This window comes from Taudactylus pleione, unplaced genomic scaffold (genome assembly GCF_031769625.1).
Source record: "Taudactylus pleione unplaced genomic scaffold, aTauple2 ptg000065l, whole genome shotgun sequence".
NCBI classification, from domain to species: Eukaryota; Metazoa; Chordata; class Amphibia; order Anura; family Myobatrachidae; genus Taudactylus; species Taudactylus pleione.
Window position 1 is genome coordinate 11,601,042 of NW_028284467.1, and position 20,291 is coordinate 11,621,332.

The window sequence follows — 20,291 nt, forward strand, 5'->3', positions numbered from 1 at the left end:
CTGCCTTTAGTCCTCTCCTGCCTACTCGCTCACCTTTTCACCTGCCTCCAGTCCACTCCCTTCTACCCACTCATCTCCTCACCTGCATCTAGTCCTTGCCCACCTCCAGTCCTCTCCTAGCTACTAGTATGCATCCTTGCCTATCTCAGACTCTTCACCCACCTTCTGTTCTTTCCCACCTACGCACCCACTTCCATGTCTGCCTCCACTCCATGCCCACCTCTTCACCTGTGGCTGTAATATTGTCTGGGCAAGTGCCCTCTGCAGCTGCTGCTGGGACAATGCAGTATGGGCATTGTATTAAGGGCACTACTAAGGTGGGCATTCTATAAGGAGTACTAGTACTGTGGGCATTGCACAGGGGCACTACTACTGTGGGCATTGTATAGGGGACAATACTGTGGGCATTGCATAAGAGGCACTACTATTGTGCGCATTGGATAGGGGGTGCTACTACTGTGAACATTGCATAAGGGGCACTACTATTGTGTAGCATAATACATATAGAGGGTACTACGGTAGGGTACACTACACTAATGAGTGGCCATCCACCATTTTTTTTGACATGCGCACAAGTACAACCTTAGTTTTCCATATCCCCACTTCAAAATTCCCACTTCGACCACTGGGTTGGATATTTTAAATGTGTGTATTTGTGACACTTTTCTTTGGTCTTCTATAGCTGGCTGGACATATTCTGCCTAGTTGATTACCTTGTTGCCTGTTTGCTTTCCTTGTTTGTTGTTTGCCCTGACCTTCTTCTTGTTTCATTGGTTTGATTACTCAACCTTCAACTGCTTTATCCCTTTTTCTTATTTCTAAAGCTGCATACACACACAACGATTTTTTGAACGATTATCGTTAAACAATATCGTTTAACGATAATCGTTTGAAAAAATTGTTCACTTTCTGGGTCAAACGATGAATGATTATCGTACTTGCGCGTTCACGTTTGTAGTTTGTACTGTAGTTCAGTCAGACTTGTCAACTCAACGATTTTCATTAAGGGAATATGCAAATATCGTTTGTAGTTCACTTTAAAAAATCTGACAGATAATCTGACAGAAAATCGTTCATAAAATCGTTCATAATATCGTTGGTAACAATATCGTTGTGTGTGTATGCAGTTTTACTCTTCTTATTGACCTTACACAGTGTAGGGCTGAGGCATAAAGGGCTCATCAGGGGAATGCAGTGATAGGGGCCCATGCTTAAGAGGTGTGGCCATCCACCAGAGGGGTGGTGGCCAGTCACCACATTTGCATTAGGCAAATCTTTGTGTAGTTTCTATAGAAGCAATCCAAGAACCAATGTTTATCAGTAGTCCTGCTCCACAGGGTAAATGGCCCTCTATTGGAGTAAAAATGTACAATTCAGTGCACAGACCCGTATTCAATTTGGGGCAAAAAGTCCAGACTTTTCGCCTGCTGGACTTTTCACCTCCTTCGCCTGTTTTCCAGATGGAAAAGTATCGCGCATGTGCCCGACATTCCCCGTATTCAATTTGAAAGGACGCGAAAACAGGACCCGGCGAAACTTGAAGCGGCGAAAAAAAATGACAATTTCAGGAAATCATCCTTGGACCCCCCTAAAGATGTCCAGACATGGGGGATCCATATGGGTACTCCTGTTTTTGCCTGCTGAAGGGAAAGTCCTGGTTTTTAAATAGCCGCGGCAGGTGCATAAATGCGGCTTTGAAGAAGGTGATGCAGAAGAACATTTAGCATTTTTGGGGGGGGAAAGTAACTATGCCCATCAAGTTTGGGGTACATGAAAATGGGTGCAAGCATATTTTTAAGTCCCTAAAATGAATGCACCTGCCGCTACTACCCGCAAGAAAGAAAACAACTGCCGCATATTTGGAACCCCTCTGGATTGAATTTATCTGTTTTACAAGTGTTTTTCCTATTTATTTATTTATTTTTTGGGGGTGTCCCTATATTTTTTTTTAAACTTTTTTTTTACTCGCATTGTTTTTAGGGGGCATTCCCAGTGCAGTGTTGGGGTTAAGGGGTTCCGGGTTAAAAAAAAATAGCCTGCACCCCATAACCCCAATTCTGCACTTTATTTCACCAGGTAAAAGCTGGCGGAAAATGATCCCCGTTTTTTTACACTGACTTTTCGCACTGGCGAAATCTTTGTAATTGAAACGAGGATAATGACAATAGGTGAAAATTACGTCATTGGCGATAAATTATCACCGATAACAGGTTTTCGCCTGGAATTGAATACGGGCCACAGTCTTGAACATGACACCTAGAGGAGGGGGTGTGGCCCTTAGATAGTGTGGCCCACCACTGCTTTCCCATGTACCCCTGTGGACCAGTCCAAACCTGACCTTTACATTGTAGAGATTCTGGCCTTCATTCAGAGGTGGCCGTACGGTCTACGACCGCGCGGCCGCCTCGATGTTTGTCAAGTGCGCATGCGCACGAGGGAGCCGGCTCCTTTGTGCGCATGCATGAGACCCGCTACAACCGACAGCGCCGGTCGTAGCGGGTCTCTTTCCAAAGGGGGCAAGCTGTCGATGTTGATTGGCAGCTCGCCCCATTTGGAAGGCGGGCCGGGGGGTGGCAACCCAAATGGAGGCGTTCCCATGGGAACGCCAACCGTTTGGGGGAGGCACTACTGACATCACTAGTGATGTCAGTGGAGAGCTTCCGGCTCTGACAGAGCCAGAAGCTCTCCGTGCTTACGACAAGTGATACCCTACCCTAGGGTGTAAACCCACAGCCTAACGACCGAAACAGAGGCGGTTTCTGAGCGACCGCTTGCATCCTCCGACCGCCTCTGAATGAGGCCCTCTGTCCTGCTACTTCTTAGATCAAATTTGAACCATGTCCCACCTTCATGTTTGCTATGAGCATGTAAGGTAAAGGAAGTCTTTTCCGAAAATGCAAACACTGAACATTTTATTTGCAAAAATGTGTCTAATTGTCCATCTAGAGTAGGGGTGGGCAATAAGTACCCCCCCCAGCTGTTGTAGAACTACACTTCGTAACATGCCGTGCCACAGGTTTGCTATTTAGCTATGCTAAAACTGTTGCAGGTCATGCAGGGATGTGTAATTCAACAACAGCTGGAGGACCGCTTATTGCCCACCCCTGATGTAGACAACTTCATGCCTTTAGACAACTGTACCCATAATGACATTTTCATATAGGAAATACATTGTCTTGCCCTAGCTTTAATGTACAGCTTCACAGAAAAGTAGAAAACATGTGGGTTAAGTGTTAATTTTGACAAGGATTTAAAATTTAGTTTTAGTCTTAGGGCCTGATTCAGTAGCGTACTGGGAATCTGAACCCAGATTCCCAATGTTCGGGAATGTGCGCAGGTGTCTGACCCGTACTGCACATGTGCAGTACAAGACCTGCAAGTTCGCACGCAGAGCGGCAGCAGACTGTCAATGATTGACAGTCTGCTGCAGTTTGTGGGCAGGAGGTGGCGGCCACGGCCTCCGTTTCCTGAAACGGAGGTGTGTAGCCACTGTTGGGGGGGACGGAGGGAATAGGCCAGGATCTCCGTCGGCTGACAGAGATTTCCTAGCCTCTTTTTCTCATCTGCGGCAGCCAGTTTGCGTGACCCCATGGGTCACTTAGCCGACCGATGTTCTCGCAGATTATCCGATGCTTGGATTAGTAATGCATGCAGGAGGCATGATGGCTCCTGCTGTATTACCATAATTGCAAGGACGGAATTGCAAAGCTGCTTGCATGCAGGTTTGCAATTCTGTCCTAAGTTGAATCAGGCCCTTAGTTGCCTATTTAAAATTGTAGTTGGTTTACTTTAAAGTCACATTTTAGTCTCTATTTGTGCTTTATATAAATAAATTAAGCGAAAAAATTGTGTTTTCACACCCTTTTCACATTATTTTAGTTTCACCTAAATCTACTAAACAGCAACTGGAGTAAAATTCATAAAATTCTACTCCAAGCCTTAATTATCACATATTTTTAGTAAACAGATCACATTTCCCATAGTTGTAATGGGAAATGCGATCTGCCTGAGATATACTAAAAATAAATTGTGAAAAAATACTGGGGGAAGCCCCTTGATAATAATGTCACCTGGAGGTGGCGTTATACAGGCTTTCCCCCGGTTACCGGACTCCTGCTCTCCATTAACAGGCAGAGCAGAGCCCGGAGCCGGCCCCAGTGATCAGTTTTGTGGTCTTAACAGACCACAAACTGATAACTACTAAAAAAAAACGAGAAAAAAAAACGTACCTGAGTCCACGGCCGGTGATCGGTGCTCCGGTGATGTCCTCCATGGCTCCGGTCAGCTGGTCTCCCATCCTTCATTGTGACCTGGTAACCGGGATGGGGGAACAGCTGACTGGAGCCACGGAGGACATCACCGGAGCACCAATTACCAGAGGTAAGTGAAATTAAGGGGGGGGGCACGGGGGCTGCAGAGGGGGAAAGTGGTCACGGGGGGCGCAACCACGAGGGGGAGTAGCGGTGGCCGGTCGGCGCATGCGCGGGCACCTTGTCACTGTATTTTTTTTGAAAAATACAATGATAAGGCTGCGGAGGGGATTCGCAGGTACAGAGCTTTATTGCTGGCTCAATACCTGCAAGGGATTTTTAATAAATTGTGGACCCTATGGACTTCGAAGAATGAGAGACAACAAGGGTAAGTTCTTACTATATCTCTCATCTCTTACTTTCTTACCATATCTCTCATCTCTCATTTTCTTTTTCAGGGTCCATAGGGGTCCACAGGGTTGATCTTGGGGATGTCCAAAAGCAGTCCTTATAAGGGTGGGACGCTTCTGAGATGAGAGGAGAGCATCCTGAGAGGCAAAGGAATCCAATGCCTAGAACCTTAGAAAGGTGTGGACAGAAGACCATGTGGCCACCTTGCAAGGCAGAACAGCCGAGGCACCACAGCGAGCCACCCAAGAGGGGCCCACAGCCCGAGTAGAATAAGCATCAACAGAAACAGAAAGGCCTTCCTATGTGCAGGCCCCTGATATAAACATAAGAAGCCATCTAGCCAATGTCTGTTTATCGGCCGGCGATCCTTTCCTGTGAAATCCATAGACCACAAATAAGGAGTCTAATTTCCTGAAGGAACTTGAACGGTTCACACAAATCCGGAGAGGCCGGACCACAGTCAATGAGGCCACCCCAGCCGAGACGACTGGAGACTGAAATGACGGTACAATAAGTTCCTAAAGAATATGGAACTTAAAAACCACTTTAGGAAGAAACACAGGGCAAGTGCGACTCACAACCCTGTCTTGGTGAAATATCCAGAAGAGGGAGCCACATGAGAACGCCCCCAATTCCGACACTCATAAGAAAGAGAGTCTAAGCCAAAACCACGTAAGGGCTATCAAAACTAGAGGTTCAAATGGAGGCCCTAGAAGGGCACGAAGAACCACTGTCAAATCCCAAGGAGCCTCTAGGGAGGATAAAGGGAGGTAGAATTCAGAAAACACCCTGAATGAAGGTCTGGATACCCAATTCCACATCCAAACCATACTGACAGTGCAGAGACCCACACTTTCAGGAAGGCCAGGCGGAGGGCCAGACCCAAGCCAGCTGGAAGGAATGCCAGAACTCCTGGAAATCCTAAACACCTGAGGATCGTAGCTATAGGTACGATACCATAATAATTATGCATGCCACATTCTGTGGTAGATCCCAGCAAAAGCTGGCCTATGCGCTCTAAACATCCCGATGATGACAGAGCCAGAAAAGCCTTAGGACCACAGTATTGACGCAGTTAAAGACAAATGACCCAGGTCCAGGGAAAGGCAAGGACCCTGAGACAACAGGTCCGGATATTGAGGCAGCAGGAACGGAGTGTCGATGGAGAGACTCCGAAAATCTAAGAACCAGTGACGTCTGGGTCAATCTGGAGCCACCAGCAGGACAGTACCTCCATCTCGATTGAACTTCCGAAGAACTCAAGGAAGAAGGGAGACCCGAGGAAAACAGGTACACAAATTGGAAGGACTTCTTTACTGATAATGCGTCACCGAAGGTTGCTTCAGTATCTCCAGTTCTGGACCCTAACACCAGCAGTGTGTGATAGAGTCAGGAGCCCCCTCTGCTCACTAGGAGTAGAAACCTCTCTTGGAGAAGAGACCAGTCCCCGGGATGCACATCGTGACGGCTGAGGAAGTCCGCTTCCCAATGGAGAACTCCCGGAATGAACACTGCAGATGGCCGGGAGGAGACCCTTGGTCTATGTCAGAATGTGTGACATTCCTGTCATTGCTGCGCAACTTCGAGTGTTTCCTAGATGTAAGCCACTGTTGTGACATTGTCGGACTGAACATTTACAGGTTTACCGAGGAGTATGTGCTAGGCCAGAGCGAGGGCCCAAGACAGCTTGAAGTTCCAATAAGTCGAGTGGCAGGGTGGAATCGACAGACATCCAACTGCCCTGAAAGGAGTGCGGACCTGTCACTGTGCCCCAGAGACTGGCATCCGTTGTAAGGATTACCCAGTTCGGGATCCAAAATGGGGCAACCCTTGGTGACATGAGATGGCCATAGCTACCCAGAAGAGACAGACGCACCTCCGGAGAGAGCATCATCGTCTGAACAGTGATCCGACGTAGAAACCCATTCCATCTGGAGAGGATCAGTTTTTGCAAAGGCCTGGAATGGAACTGAGCATATTCCACCCTTCCGAAGGAAAACCCGCATTATTGAGTGTAATGACACTTGGCAACTGTATAGACATCCTCAGAAGGATTCTCTGATTCTGAGAATCCAGCAGGGCTCCCAGATGAGTCATACCCTTTGAGGGATTCAGGAAGGACTTTTTCCCAGTTGATTAACCGTTCGTGCTTGTGAATGAAAGCAATGGTTAACTGGAAATGGCTTTAAAGTACCCTGGTGTTCCTGCAAAGAACAGGAGGCCATCCAGATACAGGAGCAGTTGGATACCCTGTACAGGTGGGCCATCATAAAAGCCATAAATCTGGTAAACCCTGGTGGGGCTGTGGAAAGTCCAAAGGGCAGAGGCCAATGAGGACCATTCGGCCCCTGCACCAGAAAAAAAGTAGATAACCAATCCCTTGCTGAGATAGTGGGGCGGGCATAATTACCCTTGCTTGCCGCAAGGACTGTATAGCTTTCTGGATTTGGAAGGCCTTGTTCGTGTCTGAAGGAAGGGTCTGTGTAGCAAAATATGTGGGGAGGCCGTTTGAACAATGAGAGGGCATACCCGTGAGAGACTTCAACTATTACCCAAGCATCCGTGGTGACTTGACACCAGCACTGGGCAAACTGAAAAAGTCGGTATCTCTCTCTGGGATCCCCCAGATGAAGCCCTGTCCCATCAGGCTGAATGTGTATCACCAGGTTTAGAAGCAGGGCGTCTGGATGTCCAGGCCTGCTCGGCTCCGGGCACGGCGGCCCTCGTGGAGACCAACAGTCTAGGAAAAAACTAGCCTTTAGGCTGCTCCTGAGGACAAAAAGATTTAACAGATTTAGTCCGAGGCCTTGTAGTGGGAGTAGCTGAAGACATAAATTTTGCCGTTAGTGATACTGCCAACATTGCTACAATCTTGTCAAGGTCAGTACCAAACAAGATCTCCCCAATATAAGGTATCCATTTTAAGGCCTGTCTTGGAGTCCACCTCTGCCTTCCATGAGCGCAGCCATAGGGTATGGCGGCGGATACAGTCTAAGTCGAAACCCGACGGTTAGGCGACTGGCATCCAGTGTAGTTACTCCAACATATGAAACTGCATTTTTTATGTGAGCAACTAAAGACATCTGATCCCTAGAAGGTTTTGAGGGAAAAAGCTCTACAAATGCATCAATAGCATTAGCCAACCATGTGACAGCCATGGTTGGACAGGCAACAACTTCTGAAAGTGAGTATATTGATTTCAGGCAAAGTTACCACCTACGGATTCGTAGAATCCAGTGCTCTTAGTCAGACGAGTAACATGAAAATCCACCCCAGGAGGTGATTCCTATTACTTGCAATGACCCTCAGGGAATAGAACACATTAAGCCAAACGCTTTTGTGATACCTCTTATCTGGTGATAGCCAGACTCCCGCCATGTGATCCACCCGCTGGTCATAGAAGGGGAACACAGTCGAAGACACTTTAATGCTTAAACTGAGGGTGATTTGATTTAGGTGCAGGTTCAACATCCTCTATAACTAGGATGGACTTGACCGCCAACACCAAAGCAGGGATAATAATACTTTAGGCTCCCCCTCGTGTGAGAGGGAAAGAAGTCCGATACATCATCCAGTTCACCCTTGGCTGACAATCTGTGTTAGACAGCAGTGCAGACTGTGAAGTAACCACAGTGCGTTTATTACGCCATTTTGTGTTTTGTAGAAACGACATCAACCCAGGGTGGCTGTTGTGGTAAACCCTGCCAGGGAACTGACAGACTATTGTGGTACCTGAGGGAATTGCATGTACTGTGAAAAATTCCGGTAGGGAGGGATAATCTGTGTCATAGGGGTAAACCGCAAGATCTGCGAGATACCCTGAGAGAGAAGGGTAGCATGTTGAAGTAACCCTAAGTGGGTTACAACTATGGGGGCTGTCTGGCGATCCGCAATGGAGGCCAGGGTCTTGAGAAACAAACTGCCCAAGGAGGTCCTGTGAGGGGGCCCGGCACCTGATGACACCGTAAACATAACCCTTTCTGAGTTAAATCCTCCATTCACACCTGCAGACCATGACTTGCAGCAGGGGCAGGCTGGCAACTTTCAGCCTGGGGGGCAAACCAGAGCAAGTGGCCCAGCTTTTCTACCGGCGAATGCATTTTTAAAAATGGGCATAACAATAATGTTGGGGGTGTTTACCACAGTAAACTACTACATGCCTGATTTTTGAACCTATGTGGTACACATAATAATTACCTTTTTTTACTTCAATGACATTGAATTTATTAAACTATAAGGCGCTTGTTTTTCACCTTCTGTCAAATATATATATATATATATATATATATATATATATATATATATATATAGTGCTTGAAGTGTGCCGGTATGAAATGGTATGTAATGCTGTCATTTCACTTCAGCACCCGTCCGGCACTAGGACTGTCCCAGTGCTGGTCTCTGCTTGTTTCAATTTATCTCCGGCCGCGAATCAATCATGGCTCGCGGAGCAGCAGCCAATCAGGGGAGGCCGGGGCTGGGACTATCACTGTTTCAGTGCCGGTCACCAAGCAGCTGCATGTTTAAATTTGGCTCCGGCCGCGAGCCAATCGAGGTTAGTGGACCAGCAGTCAATTAGGAGCGGCCATGTGGCCGCCCCTAATTGGCTGCTGGTCCGCGAGCTGTCATTTGCTCACAGCCGGCGCTGAATTCAAAATCCCAGTGCCACCAAGGAGAAAGATTGGGGAAGGGCCCAGGGAAGGGAGTGCCGCGACCGTGGTCACCAGAGCAGAGCAGGGTGAGGTGGGCAGTGTGCTGTGGTGTGAAGTACGCTATGAGCTATGGTGTGTGGTGTGCTGTGACTGTGAGGGAATGTGTGATGTGTTTAAGAGGAAGTGGGGGTATGGAAGTTTCATGGGGCTCAGGATTTGGGCCTGCCTAAGTAAAGCCCCCCTGATATTTCCATACCCCCACATCAAAATGTCTACTTCGACCACACACACACACACACATATATATATATATATATATACACACACACACACACATTATACATATATACACACGCTCACACACAGTCACGCTTAGCACACACAGTCACACTAAGTCAGCACACACATACAGTCACACTTAGTCAGCACACACATACAGTCACACTTAGTCAGCACACACACATACAGTCACACTTAGCACACACATACAGTCACACTTAGGGCCTGATTCAGACCCGCTCGCAAGTGGGTCGATGGTTGTGCATTGTGCACGCGCGGCATGCGCAAGCCCCGTAGCGAGTGAAAAATTCACTCGCTACGGGGCTCGCTACAAATGGGGCGGCTGTCGATGTTGATCGACAGCTCGCCCCGTTTTGTAGGCAGGGTGGACAAACGGAGGCGTTCCTGAAGGAACGCCTGCCATTTGTGGGCCACCCTACTGACATCACTGGGAATTGAGGCAGACGAGACCCTACCACAAGGGTCTCGTCGCAAGCCCGATGGTCGCCACCATCGCGACCATCACCTGGCCACTCGCAAAAGCTGTGGGTGGTCACCCACAGCTTAGCGAGTGACCAGGAGATTCAGAGCGAGCGCTCGCTTTTTGCGAGCGGCTCTGAATCAGGCCCTTAGTCAGCACATACACATACAGTCACACTTAGCACACACACCATACAGTCACACTTAGCACACACATATAGTCACACTTAGGGCCTGATTCAGACCCGCTCGCGAGCGCTGAGCGCTCGCAAGCAGGTCAATGTTGGCCCAGTTCGCATGACGGAGGCGGCTCCGTTGTGCGCATGCGCGAGACCCGGATAGCGACAGCACGCCCCCTTTGGTGGGCGGGCCGGGGGTGTGGCTGCCCAGACGGAGGCTTTCCATGGGAACGCCTACCGTCTAGGGCCGGCCCCACTGACATCACAAGTGATGTCAGTGGGTGGACTTCTTGCTCTGTAAGAGCAAGAAGTCCACTGGGACTTGCGGCAACGAGACCCTACCATAAGGGTCTCGTCGCAAGTCCGATGGTCGCTATGGTCTTGACCATCATCCTGGCCGCTCGCACTAGCTGTGGGTGGTCACCCACAGCTATGCGAGTGGCCAGAAGGCCGCTCTAAAAATACAATAGGCGGGCACTGATTCAGAGCGAGCGCTTTGAAAGAGCGTCCGGCTCTGAATCAGGCCCTTAGTCAGCACACACAAATGCAGTCACACTTAGTCAGCACACACACACACAGTCACATTTAGTCAGCACACACATTTTAAATAACAAAACAACGAAACATTATGCCACTGTGACACACTACATTTATATGCCCCACTCCACCCTCCACTTACCTGGTATGGGTGTAGAACACAGGTTCTCAAACTCGGTCCTCAGGGCCCCAAACAGTGCATGTTTTCCAGGTCTCCTCACAGAATCACAAGTGAAATAATTAGCACCACCTGTGGATCTTTTAAAATGTGTCAGTGAGTAATGAATACACCTTTGCACCTGCTGGGTGACCTGGAAAACGTGTACTGTGTGGGGTCCTGAGGACTGAGTTCGAGAACCACTGGTGTAGAAGACATGAAGCAGGCACTCCTCTTCTCTGCCCTCTCTCCTCCATGGGTATGATAAAAATGTATTTTATCATTCAGCTCCTCTTAGGCTCCCACTCCCCAGATAGGCCACGCCCCCTTTCTCATTCTCCAGCCTCTTGGAATTGTGGGTAGGGAAACCTGGCTCCCCATTGGTCGACAGCGGCCATCTTTTTGTAGCTTGATATGGGGGCAGCCATTTTATATTAGCCTCTGTTACCTGAATCGGACCTCTCTCTGGGCAGAAAGAGGTCCAGAGCCAGATCATCGCATCCTATGCAGCCAGTGCCTGCCTTCCTTGAAGCATTAGCATTGTACCGGCCCGGGGGGCAGATGGCACCCTGCCCCCCGGCCCAGCCCGCCACTGACTTGCAGGATAGCAAAAATGGGTGCAGTATTTCCTGGTCAGACATATCTGACTAACAATCATTGTGGAAATATTAAGCAGCGCTATACTGGTCCCGACTGACGCTAAGATTAGCTTCAGGGACCCATTGTCAGCGTATGCAACACACAGTTCCACCTAAAATATGGCAACGTGCAGCAGGCAACAGTATGTGACAAACCGCACAAATATTAACAAGTATATATATATGAAGTCTCAGAACCACCCTAAGTAAACCTGTATTAGGGCAGATTGTAAAGAAAAGGGATAGATATACACTGACAGGTTAGAGAGTAAAGCACAGACAGTCAGCACTAGCATAAGTCACACACAATGCAGAAATATATATAAAGACATAAACATGACATATAATATACTGCAAATGGCACTACAATCAACTGCCCAGATTCAGTGTCTGGGGAGGCTATAGCGCTGTGTACACTCACCCAAATGGCCAGGTACTCAGCGGGACTGGACCAGCTTGCATCCCAGGAGATCTGCTGCACCAGTGGAAACATGGCCGCTGGAGACCTCAGAGGGAGCGTGGCCCATGGAGGAAGCAGCTCAGGGATGCCAGACTATAGCATTGCAAGGCGTGCTGAGCTGAGGGAAGAAGCCAGTGTAACAGGAAAGGCTGCCTCCCCTGGCTGGCTATTAACCCCCGGGATGCCGGCTCCCGCTGCCAAACTTGAAGTCCCTGGTGGTCTAGTGGACACGTGTGGTATGGGGGGGGCCCGCCGCCACTGCCAGTGCCTCCGGTCTGTCCCCAGAGACCGGAGGCATCGGACTGCATAAATGCGCAAGCAGTGATCCGCAACCTTACCTGCTCCCCGTCCATCCGGCAGCAGTCCTGAGTGCCCGCAGAGTCACACTATCACAGACTCTGGGGTCCCGCCGAGATCCCCAGATCTGTACTGGCATCTTGGTGCCGGCGGGGTGACGGAGCGGCAGCTTGGACATCCTATGGACAATCTGACGCTCTGAAGAGTCCAAAAGTAAATTAAAACACTGTGAACTCAAAAAAATAAAATTTAGCTTAGGGGCTGCTAATCAGCCCCTCCTGCGATAAAGGTGACCCGACTCTGGCCGGGCACCAACTTAAACTGAGGTGCCTCTGGCTTGGGGGGCGGGGTTATAAGGAGAGTGGACCCAGTGCATCCTGGAAGCTGAAAGCTTTAACTGCGTGGTGCCCGGATTTGATTCCCAACCTATACCCCAAGGTCAACCCTGTGGACCCCCTATGGACCCTGAAGGAAAAATAGAAATTATCATTTTGAGTAATGCAGTTGCGTTATTTTTACACATGTGTCACTATAGATTAGGGAGCCTGATAAATGCCTAGAGTTTGTAACTGTGTTTAGTGTTGACCAATTAAACATTTGTTCAGTAGATCAATCTATTTAAATTTGCAGTGCGGCGGAGAGGCAGCCAATGGTCTCTCTTATCAGCTGCTAAAGTTGTGTAGAAGTGCTTTGCTGCAGTACCCAACAAGATTATTGTTACAAAAGTCTGCTGTGTATAAGAAAATATACCCCCAAGGTCAAATCTTAACTTCTACAAATCTCCTGAAATTGTATAGATTGTTTGTAAATGTTATTAGTTGTTTATTATTATAGGTTAATTCACAGTTACAGAACCCCACTTTTGCAGTCTCAGGAGAAGGGAAGGGAAGGCTACTGCTTTATACTAAAGTGGGTTGACGCAGAGATGAATATACGTCTGTTTGTGGAACGCATCTTGCATGAATTTGCACTGTGCTTGCTCAGAAATGGGCGCATGCAGGTGTGCATTTTATCTACACTCAGGTGCAAACGCAGGATAATTAAAGGGGGGTTTCCGAATCTCCAATCTCAGAAATTTTTTTTTAATAAACATTATATATATATATATATAAATAAATAATACACACACACATACTGTATATATATATATACATATATGTATATATATACAGTATGTACAGTATGTGTGTGTATTATATATATATATCTATCTATTATATATATAAAGAGAGAGATATGTATATATATATATACAATACACACACACATACTGTACATACTGTGTATATATATATATATATTACACACACACATACTGAACATACTATATATATATACATACATACATATAGATATATATATAATACACACACACATACTGTACATATATATATATATATATATATATATATATATATATATACATATATATATACACACAATTACATGTATATAGCTAGCACAGGTAAAAAAAAAAACATTGAATATAAAAAATACAAACTTCCTTTATTTGTAATTATGCCAGGGCTACTGATGTATTGGAAGAGCATCCATGTAGAAGTACTATTCATAAGCAATGACTCTAGAAAACATGAAGGTTTTCAAAGAGTTAACTCACCATTGTGACTGTCCGGGTTGTGGAGTAAGCTCTGTACAGCAGCCAGCCTGTGTAGAGGGGGAGGGTTCAGAAACCTGAGTGCAGAGAGAAGGTTCCCTGTTCTGCCTCAGCGATAGCTACAGTTAACAGAGGTGCTAGGTTTTTTGACAGCCCGTGCAGAGGAAGGCTCGGGCTGTCTGTATGTGCACAGGGGGGGGTTTCTAGGTACTCAGAAACCCCCCTGCGTGCGCTATTGACACTTATAACCAGAGGCATAGCCAAAACTTTAAGGGCCTCATAACAACATTTTGAAGGGTACCCCAGCCCAATGCTTCATGAGAGACACCTCTATGTACATTATGTGTTCATTTTATGCCCCACAGTAATGACCTAGTTAATTTTATGCCCCACAGTATTGCCCTAGTTCATTTTATGCCCTATAGTAGTCCTCTAGTTCAATGTATGCCCCATAGTATTGCCCAAATTCAAATTACACCCACAGTGCCCCCAATTCATACTCTATGAGCACTGACGAGTTCCCCTTTTCAGGCCGGGCAACAGGTCAGACACAATTGCTTAGCAGGCAGTTCTGGGAACTTGGTAGACAACTATATGGCCTGGGTCCAAGGCCCTCTAAACAACTGCAACCCCTGCACCTACTATAGCTACGCCCATGCTTATAACTGAATAGGCATTATTGGCCTGTAACGTAGCGTTCTCATAAATAGGCAAAGTTCAATCAGGCAGTGTTCACTCAAATGCAGACCTGGACATAAGAGAAAATACACCTGTTTGGAGACACCATAGGGCAGGTGCAAGTGCACATTGATGATGATGACTAGTATCAAATCAGGTGCATATGCTACACACACAGATGCTGCCGCATCTTGAGATAGAACTTTGCAAATGGGCGAATATACAAATGGATTCCGTATACGCTTATTTTCAGCAATGTGTGCCCACTTTATTCATTTATGCATCAGGCCCAAAGTCTGAGGAGATCTCACAACCAATATTTTAGTACTGGCAGCTGGACGGAGATGTCACATGTAACACAAACAGATAGAGGGGAGGGCAAGCAGATAAAACAGCACTGCAGCTTGATGGAAACTTCAACAGCAGCTCTCTATTGTCAAATGGAAGGAAGTCTGAAACAAATACAATGATATATTTTATCTACTGTATTGTGTATAAATGAAATATTAACCCTGGCTATTTATTTAAAAAATACATATTTTTTGCTGTATGCGTTATTTTATTATGAAATCCTGCTTTTTAGCATGTAGATAGTAGTCTTACATCTTGCAGAATGTTTGCTACTCCTCTATTTTATTCAGGAACATTTTCATTTTTGTCATGATTAAAATACATTGAATTCTCGAACATTTATGTCCATTTTGCTCTGTTTCCTTCAGTCTACATGGAGCCCAGATTGTCTGTCAGAAGAATGCCAGCTGGGTCAGTGTGTGGACTCGGACGTTGGTCTCAGCTCTCAGATATGTGAATTCTGCCAGGCAATATTTCCAGCAGGTGCAGCAACCAAAGCAGAATTTCTTGGACATCTTACTGGGCACATGGAATGACCTTCGGAATCATGACATATGACGATTATCCAACTGCATATAACTGTCAGTTATTGGCTTGTGTATTTTTTCTGTGTATTATATATTCTGTCTGGCATCCCTGTAATTTTCATCCATGTATTTATTATTATCGGGCACAGCAGGTTTGGGTTTTATAAAGGTAAGCAAATATAAAAAAAACAACTCCAGTCTGCTGATATAAATACAGGACTGAAAAGCATAGTAGTAAGCAAGAAAAATTATATGAAGTAAAGTTTCATGATGGCAATGGAATAAATTACATAGATTATAAGATCAATTTATTTTTGTACCATGTAAGTGTATGAATATTTGACATTTTCTGTCCTTCCTCGGCCCATGATAGCGATAACTGAAACCCCCAATAACATATGTAAATACCATGAGTCATAGGCCCACTTTTGGGGTCCTCATTACATTCCAGCTTCTCTGCAACACCAGTGGTTACAAGGCAAAAGAACAGTATTAAGGAATCTGACTGAGACTGAGCATAATGCTTTCAAGCTGCGTTGGGACAGAGGGAGCAACCAAAAATACACTTACATATGAGTAATGCAGTGTTAGAACTGATTCATCTAAAAAGTGTCAGGCTCACTACAGGTGGAAACCCTCTAAGATGTATTTTTAGTGTTTACCACAAGAGGACTGTAAAACACCAGAAAGTAAAACAAGGTCATGCGAGTCTCTAAATTTGGACAATAAGAGAGCAACAATCTGAATGTAGCTTGCAAAACAAAATATATAAATGGAGTCTGGGTATTATAAAGTGTTTTATTGTGTGTATAAATACATAACCTGTAGACAGCATTTTCCATAAGCATTTTAGCTCTGTCACCTCCATGTTAAAGGAACATTCTTTATGTAATTTCGCACTTACAAATTGCCTAGTTGTGCTATATGATATCAATGTAATATATAAACCAGAGCATGTCCTGCACACTTATACAGTATATGTGCCACTTGGGCGCTGCTGTCGAATGAACATGCAAAAATGGATTTATACTTAAATAAAAACGAATGTCCTGTAATAAAAACAAAAAAAAATAATAAAGTTGACGTTTTCTCCCTGTTTATATGATTTAAACTATTTATCTCTGCAGCCAAATACCGGAAATGTCAGGAACCGTATCGGAAGTTCTTCGGGTGATGATAGAAGCCAGGGAGTTAGGGTGTCTAGGGAACAAGCAGGTTAGTGACAGTACTAGGTCCCCTATTGCGGCCAAACCCAGGTTTGGCTAGACCTGCCCAGAGGCGCCGAGTCTAACTCACTTGGTGGTCTTCACCAGTGACCCCTCCAGATGGTATTTGGGTTTCGCTGCACCAAGTGGGCAGGTCGCGACCCTCTGGACAGGTACCTGGGAGTGGCAGGAAGACCAGTAACTATATTTACAATAGTTAATTCACAGGAAACCAGCATGGAGACAATAAAGGTATAACACTAGAGGCCAGCGTAAGAACTAAATAACTGGGACACAAGGGATCAGCTAGTGAGCTTAATACTTGACCACAGGAGATCAGTGTATGAACTGAGTACTTGAACCGAGGAGATCAGCGTGTAAACTGAATACTTGAACACAGGAGATCAGTGTGTGAACTGAATACATGAACACAGGAGATCAGTGTGTGAATTGAATACTTGAACACAGGAGATCAGCGTATGAACTGAATATTTGGACATAGGAGATCACTGCGTGAACTGAATACTTGAACACAGGAAATCAGCGTATGAAATGAATACTTGAACACAGGAGATCAGATTGTGAACTGAATACTTGAACACAGGGAAATGTAACACAGGAATGGACTGAGAATTGTAAAGGAATCAGTCACTGACTTGCACTGAGAACACAGGGAAATGTAACACAGGAATGCACTGAGAATTGTAAAGAAACCAGTCGCTAACTTGCACTGAGAACACAGGGAAATGTAACACAGGAATGCACTGAGACTTGTTAAGGATCCAGCTGAAAGCTAACTAGTAATTAGCATGAAAGCAGACACCAGTAACACAGAGAAGTAGCTGGGGAACTGAACAGCACAATAATAGCAACACAAGAGCTCCAGAAAAGAACTGGAGTTCAGTGAGAGAAATTGAAATGACACACTGGAAGTTAGCTTGGGAGTTGATGCAAATAACACTGGAGAACAACAAGAAGGCTGAAGCAACACACTGGTCATTGGATCAGAGGATCAGCTGAGTGACCACAGGACTACCATTGGGAAAGACTAGTCAGGTGATATAGACCAACATTGCTGCGTCCATGCCGGCACCCCGGGAACCAGGACGCACACACGGAAGCCCTAGCAGAGGAGAATACTCAGCCACCACTCCCACTCCCAGCGACTGAACACCTAAGCCCAAGGATGCCGGCACAGAGGTGAGTAGCGGCCAATCCCTGGCCGCATCCTGACACAGTCTTTACAGGAACTGAGTGTAGCAGATAAAACTCACTTGGTGTTATCTCTTGATTAATTCACTTATATGCTTGGGTGGATCTATAGACAATATAATCACATAATTCCTCAAAATGAGAAAACATACACTGCTAACAAATTAATTTTCACAGAGTTTAGACATTTATTTCAATAATAATACTGCAAAGGATTTTTGTGGAAAAATAACAGATGTCACCTTATAATAATACTGTAAAGAAATTTTGTGGAAAAATACAATTTTCAGCTGTACTGTACCTCTTTGTAGTCCTTTGTTGCAAACAAAGGGACAGTATAGTCATTCGGTTTGAGACTAGCCATTAAAATTACCTTTGGATTCTCAGACAGGTCTCCTTAAGAACGACTAAGAAAAATCTGGCAGAATTCCAAAAATACCAAAAACAAGGTTCTCATCTTTGCTTTCTGTTCCTATTCCACTTTCCCCCCTTCCCAGTGCAACCATTTACCAACCGCACAATGTGTGGATAATACTGTGAATGCAATTAAGATAAAGTTATGAGTGGAATGAATCACTAGATACAATTACCATACTTCATATGTCTTTGTACATGTGCACAATCTATTATACACAATGTTTAGGATTTTGGCTTTTCTGCATAAAGAGACTTTGTGGATATGGAGCTATTGATCATGGGAGTGGCTTTACATAATTTACTGGGCTTTGTTATATACAGTTTGGTAACAATAGATAATACCTAACTCCCCAACAAATATCACCTGTGGAGATTGTCCGTTGCTTCCCCCATAACAGCACATTCCTAGATTTTTTAATACAGAATCTCAAATACAGGGATGTTAACCAGACTATCCCAAATAACATTTCTGCCAGCTGTCCACAGGTGTTCAGTTATATAGTAATTAGGAATGTTGTGGAATACTGGGCAGTGTTTAACTGAAAATTAAAATTGCATTATGGTGTTTAGAACTGCCCTTTGTTCAAGTAATATAAAAAAAAAAAATCATAAATATATGTAGTAAAGTCAAAAACACTCTGCCAAGGATGAGAGTTACTTATACATGAATTTGTTTTTTTATGTGAATGATGGATATTTTAGGAAGATCAGCAACAAATTAAGCTTTAAGCTCTCTAACCCTACCCCCTGGAGAAAAAAACCCCCAAAATAATACCCCATTAAGGATCCTCATGAATTGGCATGGGAGCGGGATTTAGGAGAGATCTTTAGATATGGACCTACATAAGGTGTAACATTGTAACTTCTTCCTCTTAGATACATGTATGTGAAAATACCACCAAAGTCTTTGTCAGGATGCGGCCTGGGATCGACCGCTACTCACCATTGCACCGGCTTCCCCTGATCTTCCTGATGGTCAAACGCCGGGTTCAGCAGCAGGTGGCATACTGAGTATTCTCCCGGGAGTCTGCTAGGACTTCCATGTGTGCGTCTTGGTCCCGTGGTGGTGGTCATGGGCGCAGCCATGTTGGTCCATATCACCTGACTAGGCCCTCATCCAGTGGTAGCCTTGCCAGCTCTCAGCTGATTCTGCGTCTGCATATAGGTGCACGCAGTACCCTATTCTACGTCTGGATCCCAAGTGCCTCAGTACCCTATCCTGCGTCTGGATCACAAGTGCACTCAATACACTTTCCCTACTTTCAGTGATATTCCACAGTGTACCTCCTACTTGTTATTCTCTAGAGAATCTTCCACGTGCCATTCTCCAGTGTATTCCCTATGTGTATTCCTCCATTGAACCCTGTACGTGTTAGTCTTTAGTGTATCTTTTACGAGACATTCTCCAGCAATACCAGTGTACCCTCTATGAGTCATTTTTCAAGTACATCCTTTACGTGTCTCTCACCAGTGTATTCTCTACAAGTTATTTCCCAGTGTGGGTAGTTATCTTTCTCTACCCTGCCACCTTGTTTCATTGCTAGTTTCCAGGTACCTGACCAGAGGGCAGCGACCTGCTCACTGGGTGCCGCGAAGCCCAAATCCCAATTGGAGGGGTCACTGGTGGAAACCACCAGTGGGTTAGACTCCACGCCTCTGGTCAGGTCTCGCCAACACTCGGATCTAGCTAAGGAGGAAGACTTCCTCCTCATCTGCTGTCACTCCACATCCTAATACCCCGACTTCCAGCCCTCCCGAAATTTCCTGTGCGTGGTCATGACAGTCTTCCTTTCATGGCACTTGGTCCATACACAGACATATGGATGCTTTGCCTCTTTATTAGTGCAGATATGGACAGGAGAGAGTCCTTCTGTAAATATTTTGGAATGTCCAGAAATATCCTTTTTGTGGAGAAAAGTTAATTGCCTTATATAAAATGTCACTCA

General features: G+C 45.6%; 1 protein-coding gene across 1 annotated transcript in view; it reads left to right on the plus strand.

Annotated features, from left to right (window-relative positions):
- Nucleotides 1-15,754, plus strand: part of LOC148534686 (TRAF family member-associated NF-kappa-B activator-like) — a 59,248-nt gene extending 43,494 nt beyond the window's left edge. Inside the window, exon 4 of the mRNA XM_088466363.1 lies at nucleotides 15,353-15,754. Within this exon, the coding sequence (XP_088322489.1) occupies nucleotides 15,353-15,520 (168 nt within the window). The 3' untranslated portion in view covers nucleotides 15,521-15,754. The remainder of the gene's footprint in view (nucleotides 1-15,352) is intronic.
- Nucleotides 15,755-20,291: the final 4,537 nt, after the last annotated feature.